We start from the raw sequence: 11,759 nt of genomic DNA, 5'->3' as shown, positions 1-11,759 counted from the left end.
AATACCTGGAGATTTTGGGGTTGGAGCCTGAGGAGGGTGGGGTTTGGAGAGGGAAGGGACTTCAATGCCATAGAGTCCAATTGCCAAAGCAGCCATTTTCTCCAGGGGAACTGATCTCTGTTGCCTGGAGATCAGTTATAATAGCGGGAGATCTCCAGCCACCACCTGCAGGTTGGCAACCCTACCTTGGCCCAGAGTCACCCAATGAAACTCAAGGGCTCAGCATGGTGTTGAATCCAAGTCTCCTGGTTTCATTCACTGCACAGTTAGAAAAGGGTAGGCACCTTTTACGTAGAGTCTCTTCCTTGATCTTCAGAGCAACCAGCTGAGGCTGTTAATTGGCTTTTAATAACAAGAGGGAAGACCCTAGGTCTTTTTCTTCATGTCTGTTCTGGCTTTTAGCAATCACCTCATGACAAACTCTCTACAGAAGTCACTTGTTTGTGTTTGCCAAATGCAAATGTGTGTCCTTTAGAAACCAACAGAATTTATTCCAGCATAAATTTTCATGAGTCAGAGTTCACTTTATGAGACACATGAAATAGGGTTGCCAACCTCCAGGTATTAGCTGAAGATCTCCTGCTATTACAACTGATCTCCAGCCGATTGAGATCAGTTCACCCGGAAAAAATGGCCGCTTTGGCAATTGGACTCTATGGCACTGAAGTCCCTCCCCTCTCCAATCCCCGCCCTCCTCAGAACCCCCCAAACCCCCAAAATCTCCAGGTATTTCCCAACCCAGACCTGGCAACTGTAACGTGAAATGTTCGTCAATTAGGTTGTATCAGCCTAATGAATGAATAATTCATGCATCTGATGAAGTGAGCCCTGACTCATGAAAGTTTATGCCAGAATAAATGGTTAATCATAGTGCCATTGGGCTGCTGTTGGATTTCCTTGCCAAAATATTAACCCTTCTCAATCTGCTGAAGTGTGTTTTGTTAACAATAGCATCCTAACACAGCTTCTTAAAGTAATACAGCCCCTGAAGTTGAACCCCTTTCCCCTAATCTCTTTGAGTTCACATCATTAGCATTATTTTGCTATCATTTAAAAATATGGACATTTGTTGGGCATTATACTTTACACCTTTGAACTTATTAAGTGGAATTTGCATCTAGCTGGAATCAGGAATATACTTATCTGCCATTGCTATATTAGCCAACAGCCAATCCAAAAAATCTTTTGTATATGTGAAAAACTTGCATCAATTTCTGTGTATTTTGATTCACTGCTTGGTCTTATATGCCACTAAGTGACACTGTTTGCACTGGCCTTGGCTATTGCAATAAACTTTGTATATCTAAATATAGTAAAGACGCTAGCCTATCTTGTAAAATGATTGTAAGGATTATCAAAGCAATATACGTGACATACTTTCAGCATTAAAAAAAAAAGCATGTCACATAAGAGTTCCAGTGGGTGGAGCTTCATCTGTGACCTGAGCTGCAGAGAATAAATAAGAACCTCCATTTTATCTCTTTGCTAAAGTGAATGCAAACATAAAACATGAAGCACTTGGACAATGAAATTAAGGCACAATGGCATAATAGATCACTAAACAAGGTAAGAGCCGGTTTCCGTAAGGAACATAGCACAATTGATCATTGTCTAGTTCTTAAAGCCCTGATTAAGAAATACTCGGTCAAATTAAAATGCCAACTTTTTATAGCCTTTGTTGACCTGTCCTCAGCTTTCGATTCAATCGACCGAAATAGGCTTTGGCAGAAGTTGGCGGAACAAGGTAAGTGTAATTCAGAAAGACTAGAGCTTGAAAACAATCTTCTAAACAACAGTATTGTTAAAAAGTATCTCTCTATTTCTGAAATATTTTCTCCTCAGAAGGACATGGAAGGGGGTGAATTATTGAGTTCATTTTACTTCATAATTGAAAGCGTTTTGCACAGAAAGCAGTAACAATTATTTTTGTCCTTCAGATATTTAAGTTGTTAGATAACAATTTGGTGACTTGTGCTCTCTTTATGCATTTAAGGACATATGTATAATAAATGATGAATGCTTAGTATCCCATCCCCTGCAGCTTATGAGTAAAAACTACAATGTTCAAGAGTAAAGTAAGCCCATGCAAGTTATCTAGGTACTTATTTAAGAAATGAACACTTTTAATTATGAGTGACAGATGCCAAATTCACTCTACATGTAAGGTTTTCCCATTAAAAAATATGATTTCCTAACAGTGCATTCCTACGGAGAGTTCCTCCATTCATTTCAGTGGGCTTAGACTGGAGCAACTCTCCTTAGGAATGCACTGCAAGTGTCTCACTGTTTTGCAAGGTGTTTACAATCAAGTTAGTCCATTTGTCAGAAATGTGGGTTTGTATGCAAATGTTTTAAATACCTGTTGTTATCGCCATAAAGCTGAAACAAATTCATTCAGTGTTCTAAGTAACAGATAGGAAAAATTTATTGTGTGAGGCCCAGGCAATAACAAATATAACACTAAAGAAAACACAGCAGAATTAAAAACAGTTTTAAAATTGTCAGAACCAGGGCATAACACAGATTGCAGCACATTAAAGAATAGAACGAGAGTTTGACACGAATCTTCTTGGCTGCCAATGCATACAGTGACATCATACAGGTGACATAATGATCCTCATCAGATTAAAGATAAATGATTTTATCTGCCACTGAATTCAGGGCTAGCTTAGCTAAAATGGCTGCGAGAAACTTGTCCCTGGGCATTGAGTAAAGGTCAGAGGACAGGACATAATGAGGAAGGTCCTTCAATTCCAGGGCTCCACAGATACATACCTGTTGAGCAACTGGTATATGCTGATACTGGCCTGCTAACATGACAGTTGGCATTGTTTGAAATCAGGGCTGAAATCAGCCCATTCCTGAGGCTGGGGGCCCAATCGCCTTAGGAGGCGACGTGATCCCTATGCTGGCGTCCATGCCACTTGCGCTGTGCAAACTGGTATGAACACCAGCGTAGTGCTAGTTACGTCAGCCCCCCTGGATCACAGGGGCAGCGTGGCCCTTGGACGCTGGCACAGCCTCCCACGAGCGTCCTCCCAGTACAAGTCCCTGCACCAACATCCTGGGAGGCATTCCCAGGGCATTCAGAGGGCATCCCAGACCCCTTTTGACCTGTGAATGCCCCTGAAGCAACAGCGGTGCCACACCACCTTTTTGTTGGCACAGCATCGCTGTTTTCAATCAGGCTTCCCCTTTTTTTTCAAGTTTTTATTTTTTTAAATACCCTTTTTTAGCCTCACAGTGGATGGGAAACCTCATTGGAGGCACCTTGGTGGCGCCTCAGCCGCACCATCTCTGGCTGCTGTAAAACTGAGGCTCTCCATGTTTTCAAGGTCAAAAAGATGAGGCATGGTAATAGCCCCTGTAGCATCTATGTGGCTGCCATTTTCATACAGAATCAGAATCTTCAAAATAGATGTAATTTCTGAATCATCCTTCCACATGCAAAGCCTACACTAATTTTTAAAAATACAATAAAATATGCAATATTTAATAACAATAACAACAACAATGTAGGAAAAACACAGATCTGCAAACGTATCTAGTTTTAACTATATTCTATTGCTTGGACTGGATCCCGTGGCTCCATTCAGCTGGTAGAGGTTTTTTTTCCTCCAGCAAAACCACCCTAGCCTTGAAGAAGGCACCTTCTTCCAGAGGTGAGCATCTCCACGGAATCCAGCTCCATATTTGTCAGAATCTCCAGGATTCTCCCTCTGCTTTTTTGTCTGGCTTATCTGTTCCTGAAAATATATATATATATATGGAAAAAACAGCATAAACCTATCTTTTGGAAAAGGGGAAAGTGGGACACAATTACAGTGCAAAAATAAATAATAAGAGAAAGAGAAAAGATAGAAAAGCTACTACAAGGAGATAATCCCTCAATCACTTCTCAGGTAGCCAAATTTTGTACGGCAGCAATGAAAATTCGTTGCCACAGAGTAGTCTCTTAGTCCAAATGGCAGATGGAACTTGGATATTATTTATTTTATTATTTTTTATTATTTTTAAAGTGATGTAAGACTCAGACTGTAAATCTTTGTCGGTAAGACCATTTTAGTCCATGTATCTTATTTTATCTGGCCAAGGGCCGCAAATAATCGATCTATCTATCTAAAGAATAAGATGAGAAAGACTTTGCATTCTTGGATTTTTTGTTTTTGTTTTTTTTAGTAATTTTATATTTTGCTGAATACAGAATGCAGTCAGCCCTACATCTGTGGACACCCAGCCCAGCCTGGCTTTTTGTGATTCTCCCATCAATGAAGAGGTAGGCAAATATAAGACCATTCTCGTTACCACAGAGGATAAGATCACAAAGATAATGCTGAATCGCCCAGACAAGAAAAATGCTATCAATCTTGTGGTGAGTAGAGCAAGCAGAAGCTGCTAGTTACAGGATCTAGAGTCATTGCTTTATGCATCAAATACCAGTATGGCACAGCCAAATTTGAAATTAACAGCAGGCATGTGGTTCCAGTTAAATCAGCTAGTGGGTCGGGCACATGGAAATCCATTATCTATCAAAAAAAATTGTTCTCATAGATGCAACTGATTTTATGGAGCTTTCTTGATAATTGCCTTTCATAAAGTTTTTTTTTTCATATGAGCTATTTTTTAAAAAAATAAAACCTTGTAATGATTTTGATCCCTGATTTACATAAATGATGAAGGGTTGAAGCCCACTGAAATTAGAGTTAATTAGAGGCTGAAACCCATTGGAACTATCCACCCCCAAAATTCCTTGGATAATTAGAGAATCTGTTTTATGCCAAGAAAATGACTATATTTAAAGTGCCCTTTAAGTATTAATATGTTTTAGCCAAATGCGTTTGGCCACTCATAGGTTGGTTGGCTATGAATTTTGAACTTTGCACTTATAAAAAGAGTTTATCGCTGAGTTCAAGAATAAGACCTTTTCCCCACAAGTGCTTGCGGTCTCTCTCAAACTTTTGTAAACAAAGGTTTCACTTGAACTCATATAAATCCAGCTCTCTTTCTCTTTGGTTTAATGTCATGGTTTCAATTACAACATATAATTTTCACTGTTGTGTAAAAACAATGAACTAAATTTTATGAAAATATAAATATGAGGACCGCTGTAATCACCCTTGACATTTAAAAAATCTGTATTCAAAATGCTGATGACAAACTGCTCAGTTATTGTCAGATTCAAACGTTGAATCTGCAATTGACAGAGCTGTTCGGTTGACAATGTTGGTTGCCTGGATTGCATAGTTACTGCTGTAACGACTGCTGATGTGCCAGTGGAGAATGATTTGAGTAACCCAGGTTATTGACACCTCTGTTGCAAGGTGGCCTGACATCATGGGAATTATGTTTTTGGGTGGCTATGAAGCTGCAGAAGTAAAATATAAGTTAGATCTATTTTATACACAGAGAAGTAGATGCAAACATCTTACTAGAACCAAAGCGTGTGGAAAAGAACACATGGGGATTTTGCTGCCTGTGCAGACAGGGATAGTTGATTCAGCTAACAACCTCAGAATCAATGACATTTGAAACAAACTTGGTCAGTGGTTTGGATTCTGCACATGAGGAATTACTGCCACTCTTGCTCTGAAGCTGCAACATCTCAGAAAATCAATAGGCCCTTAATTAGGATATTTTAGTAGGTTTTTAAATAAACTGTGAACTGTTTCTGTGCCTTTTTTACTGAAACAACTACAGCTCTTTTCTAGACAAGAGTGAAAATGAAAATAAATAAGATGCTTTTTATTTGGGGCAGAAGTTCATATTTTTACATATAACAGCATGCATGCACATGCATAATACATTGTGAAACTATATCAGTCCACGGCTATGAGAATCCTCTGTGACCTATTTTATTTCATTTCCAGTTCACTTTCTGTAACCTTCCAAGAACTGACCACATGGTTATTATTGACTTAATAGAATTAGCATTTATGTAGTTCATTTGTTTAATGATTTTTCATAAATGCCCCCAATAATGCAGGATGGAAAGCTACTAGAACCAGAGGACGTTATAATGAGAGCCAGACAAGATGGGAGACAAAATTCATTCTAAATAGCCGGTTTTATCCCAATGACCATGCTTTCCATCTGATTTCTCCTGGTTTAGAGCAACTGCGCAATTTTAATGCCCCAAGTCATAGCTGCTTTCACCTTCAGAAGTACCCCAGAGACTGTAAAAAGATTTTATATCTTCACTTCATGAGCATTACACAAGCTGGCAGCCATCCATTTCTGACTGTTCTTATAAACACATTCATTTCAAAAGTGACTGCATAGGGCTCAGATTAAGGGCAGTAAATAGCCTATTGTATTACTTGATCACCAAATAATCACAATATAGGCAATCATTTTAGAGATTTCAGGGAGTCAAATTCTGCCATTAGTTTTCAATCTGATTTCAAAGGAGTGGTGTCACTTTTATTTGTGTTGAGATTTAGGGCCGTTGAGATTTGTTGGGGAATTATATGGCTCAAAATAAATTCCATTGATCACTTTTGGTCCCGTCAAGACTCAGTGCTCATGCTGTTCTGCTGCTTCTATTAGAAAGTGATACATTGGACCTGGTGTCTTCCAGGTGACAGTGAGATTTTCACAGATTGTTTCAGGTCCCGCACACCAAGCAGGACACACACTGAATCTGATCTTTTGGATGGGGGTGGATGTGAGTCTGGTCTCTACTGACAGAGTGCCATGGTCAGACTACTTTGCCCTGAAAGCACAGCTGGGTGTCCCGCCTCCTCCATGCATAGGCAGCAAGATGATTTATGCTCGCCCGTGGAAATGAATGGATCCAATTGATTTTCAGAATGTTCTGCAGCACCCGATGCCCCCTGGTGACTCATTGGATGAGCTGGTGGATGACTGGCATAGCCGGTTATCTGAAGCCATTGACGAGATTGCTTCTCAACATTCTCTTCACCACCACTCCAAAGTAGTCCCATGGTACACCATGGAGCTATGAAGGAAGAAACAACTATAACGAGTATGGTGGCGAACTCATGACGAGGCTGCAAGAGCATCTTATAGGATGTTTATGAGATCCTATAAGATGGTGGTGAAGTCTGTTAAAAACCAATTTTATGCAGCCTCCATTGCACTTGCTAGCTCACACCTGGCACATTTGTTTAGGGTGATTAGGTAATTAACACCCCTCTTCAAGGGTTTCCAAAAATCTAATTATTTGGCCATTAGCTGTGAGGCTTTTTCAAGTTTTTTTGTGGATAAAATCTTGGCGCTCCACCAGGATCTCCCAGCCATTGCTACGGTCAGTGAACTGGAGGCCCCTTGGCCATCTTCTGGTCCTGTATTGGACCACTTCAATCAACTCTCCCAGCCCAAAGTCGACAGGATCCTAGCTGCTGTGAAGCCTACCATGTGTCTCCTTGACCCATGCCCATGATGGCTGGTGAAAGCTGGTGGTGATGGGATTCAGGTCCACCTGGAGAGTATTATCAACTTATCCATGAGTTCAGGGATTTTCCAGGGAATCTGAAGGAGGCTGTGGTAAGGCAGCTGATGAAAAAAAAAACATCACTGGATCCTTATGATCCAGCCAACTACTGCCTGCTATCTAATTGATCTTTCCTAGACAAGGTAGTTGAGAGAGCAGCAGTAGAGCAGCCTGGGGACATATCGGCACTGGGCTCATTCCAATCTGGCTTCCGCCCTGGCCACGGGACAAAGACAGAGCTGGTCACCCTCACAGATGATCTCTGGTGACAGCTGCACTGGGGCAGATCAATGCTGCTCGTTTTGTTAGATCTAATGGCAGTGTTTGATGTGGTTGATCATGATCTATCGGCCCCCCGCCTTGCAGATGCTGGGATATGTGGGAGAGTTCATCTCAGTTCTTCAGGGTCGGGGACAGAGGGTGGCACAAGAGGAGAGAAGAAAAGAGTTGGTTTTTATATGCTGACTTTCTCTACCACTTAAGGAAGAATCAAATGGGCTTACAATCACCTTCCCTTCCTCTTTCCAAAACAGACACCCTGTAAGGTAGGTGAGGCCGAGTGAGTGTGACTAGCCCAAGGTCACCCAGCTGGCTTCATGTGAAGGAGTGGGGAAACACTTCCAGTTCACCAGAGTAGCCTCTGCCGCTCATGTGGAGGAGTGGGGAATGAAACCCAGTTCTCCAGATCAGAGTCCACTGCTCTTAACCACTACACCAGACTGGCTGAGAGAGTGCTGGGTATCAACACTGTGCCCTTGGCATGTAGAGCCCTCCAGGGAGGGCATCTTGGCCATCTTCTGGGCATGCAGTATGGGTCACTGGATGTGTGTGTGGGGGGATAGTTTGGAATTTCTTGCATTGTGCAGGGGGTTGGACTAGATGACCCTAGTGGTCCCTTCCAAGTCTATGATTCTAGGGGGTGATACTCTCCCCAATGCTGCTTAACATCTATATGAGCATTTTAAAAGGCCGCAGTAAATGGAGCCGGATAAGCAGATTCCAAATAATGCTGAATTTTTGTTGCCATTTTGGTCTCATTGCCATTCCCTTCCCCTCCTCTCTTCCCTGCCCCCTCTAGAGTCCAGAGAAGTGACACAGGCTGGACTGCAGACAGATACATCCCGCCGGACTTCTCTGGACCTCGAAGAAGTTCGGCAGGGCAGATCTGACAGTTTCGGTTTTTTCCAGTATGTTTTGGGTTTGGGTTTATCAAACCCGAATTTTTTTGAAAAATCCAGGTTTTTCAGATTTTTCAAAAATTTCCAGTTTGATAAATTCGAACCCAAAAAATAAATAAAAAAAATGTTTTATGCACAGCTGTAAAACTGAGCCATTCCACCAGGCATATGGTTGAGGCCAGTGATGGTCTTCCATCTGGCTGACCCCCCTTCTCCTTTCCCTCCTCTGTCTCCGCCTCTGCTATTTCCCACAAATAGTACAAATTGCTGTATTATTGTTATATTATCGGTGTATCTGTTGCTGGGTCAGAAAGGTTGCTGGTTTTATTGTTGCATTTTATGTAACCATATACTGCTTTTAGATATTTTTTTAAAGTGTTGTGAGCCTCTCTGCGCCTGGCTTGGCCAGGAAAGGGCAGCCTAAAAATCAAGTAAACAAACAAACAAATACATGTTCTTTCCCCCACTAAAATAAGATTTACTGTGTTAAAGTACTGGTTGAAATTACAATACATGGACAGTTCCAGGCTCCCCAAAGTATGTTTAAAGGAACACATACATTCTCTACTATACAGTAATTTTTGGCTGCCTCAGATTCATAAACTACTAAGGAGATGCAAATCAGGCATCCAGGATTCCTCTTGGTTTTTCTTTTGAAGCAGTACCTAAGATCCCCAAATTGCCTGTTAGAAAGAAAACATCACAGTTAAAGCAAACATTTAATGCATTCCCATTTCAGCTGATGAAATTTAGGGATGTGTCAGAATATTTCAGTAAAAAGACTTGCCCGTGTGGTCTAGATGCAGTTGAAAACCTGTGTGTAATTAAACGGCTGTCAAGTCGCTGCTGACTTATGGTGATCCCAACAAGGGATGCTCAAATCCTTGCAAGTGAGAAGCAGAGACTGTTTTCCATTGCCTTCATCTGCAAAACCTTCCTTGGTGGTCTCCCTTCCAAGTACTGACCCTGGTGAGTAGCCAAGATCTGACAAGATCAGGCTATACTATGCTGCCTTCCCTCCTAGCTGAAAACCTACAACATGCATATATCCCCTGGATGGCCCCTTTCTTGATGTGAAGCAGGGTTGGCCATTTCCCCAAATGTTGGGTGCATGTTTTTCTCTCGAATGACTGTTGTACACATGGGCTGCACAATATTCAGAAGAAACTGCAAACACTAAGAATGACTCTGTAAAGTTCACTCTGTTAAACTGTGACAAATTGGTTTGCTTTGACAAAGGTTCTTATGATATATGATTATGTTTGCAATACTGTGACAGCTTTGGTCATGTAATAAAACTCAACTGACTTGACTGAAAGAGACTGCATATGTCAGTTCTGAAAAGAAATGCCCACAATGGAAGGATAACCAAGCTAATATGTGTTAAAAGCTTTGAATGTTTGAAATGTGTGATATAAATGCTATTATTACAACCACTGCTCAGCATTCCAGATATCAATGTTTCATAATATATTACGTAGATGTTCAAATCCTTGCTGTTGTTGGTACCCTAAGTAGACAGTCTCCACTTTAGTTTGAGGGAATTAGCTGGAGACAGAGAGCAAGAGGGGGTAACTGGGATTGATAACCTACATATATCAGGATAGTCCTGGGTGAAAACTCTCAAATGAAATATGGTTTTATTAAAGAATAAAAATAAAAAAACAAGAAATATATTTTGAGCACACGAAGTATGCAAACGCTGACTAAGAGAAAAGAGAGGATGTTGGATAGGGTTTCAGGGATGGGTGATAGTTACCAGTATTGAAGGGACATCCAGGGAAAGCAGAGCTGAAGAGGAAAACAACCAGCGTTTCCAGGAGCAAAGGAAAGAGCTCACATACAAGTGGGGTGTGTGCACACAAATCCAGAACACTCACATACTATGCATGGCCAAAGGACCAATATTTATACCCCAAAATGGGTCCTGAGGCAATATGAGGTAAGCTGGCAGAAAAGCCAGAGGCAAAGAATCTATTGCTTTTCTGGGATTCCAACAAAAAGATAGGAGAGGCTTGATTAATTGTTAGGACCCAAGAAAATGCCAGGGGTATTCTTTTGAATATTGATTGATTGCTGGGATGGGTGCAGATAGGGTAAGTAATGGTCTGCTTGGAGAACTGATTGAATCACCTTAGGGTGACACAATGGGGATTAGCTGGCCCCGTTGTCCAGCTAGGCACAGCGTAGGGCCAGGGGATGGCCAGGCTTGACACACAAGATGGATCCCAAAACTCTCTAAGAGGCATCCATTTTGTAGGGAGCAGGGTCTTACTCTTATGCCAGTCTTTCGCCCCCCCCCCCCCATGCCTTCATGGCACCCCTACGCGGGAGGAGGGGTCCGACTGCTTACAATGTCTATTCACTATTCTGATCATTCCTAAACTGCATTAGCTGTGGCATACTGAAGCTGAATCCATACTTATCACCAGTGACCAAGCAGGAAACCACTAATATCCGTATTCAGCCTTATCTGCCACCCTGGCCTCCAAGGTATTTGCAACACTAAGGGGAAAAAACATAGCAATATTTTAAAAATCAACATTAAAAACAAGTTTTAAGCAGAAACAATAGATTAAACATTATAAACCATAATATCCATTTTGGAATCCAGTCTGGCTAACTGTCACATTCAATCAGAGCTATAAAAACTGAAGAGGTGTCTAGTGTAGCATTCAGATGTAATCTCCACTCCAACCATGGTTGGTAAATATAGGAACAAACTATGGAAGTCCACTCTTTCTTTCTCTTCACCTTATCTACAGGTCAGAAACTGAAGACTTCTGTATGCCCAACACTGGATGAATTGGACAAAATGACAAACTAGGGAATCGTGTTTGTAGGCAGGTGAACAAATTGCTGTTTGTCATTCTGACTGATCTTGGGAAATCAGAAGCTTCAAATTCCTGTGCCATGTGCAAGAGGAGAAAATGGTAGGAAAGTGTGCATGAGCACTCAAGGACTTCCAAGGCTAACTGTGCCATTTTCATTTTAAATTTTTTTACTGCATTTATATCCTACCTTTCACCCTAATGGGGACCCAAAGTGGCTTACATCATTCTCTCCTCCATTTTATCCCTGCGCTACTGCAGAGTTAGGCTGAGAGTGTGTGATTGGCCCAAGGTCAC

At 41.4% G+C, this 11,759-nt stretch overlaps 1 protein-coding gene across 1 annotated transcript in view; it reads left to right on the top strand.

Annotated features, from left to right (window-relative positions):
* The first annotated feature begins 1,509 nt into the window (after positions 1–1,509).
* The window catches only part of LOC130482149 (enoyl-CoA delta isomerase 2-like), a 37,604-nt gene continuing 27,354 nt past the window's right edge, over positions 1,510–11,759 (top strand). Inside the window, exons 1-3 of the mRNA XM_056854964.1 lie at positions 1,510–1,566; positions 1,694–1,744; positions 4,205–4,372. Coding sequence (XP_056710942.1) covers positions 1,510–1,566; positions 1,694–1,744; positions 4,205–4,372 — 276 coding nt within the window. The remainder of the gene's footprint in view (positions 1,567–1,693; positions 1,745–4,204; positions 4,373–11,759) is intronic.

Source organism: Euleptes europaea, chromosome 8, assembly GCF_029931775.1.
Source record: "Euleptes europaea isolate rEulEur1 chromosome 8, rEulEur1.hap1, whole genome shotgun sequence".
In the NCBI taxonomy this organism is placed as follows: Eukaryota; Metazoa; Chordata; class Lepidosauria; order Squamata; family Sphaerodactylidae; genus Euleptes; species Euleptes europaea.
This window is presented reverse-complemented; position numbering and strand designations above follow the sequence as displayed.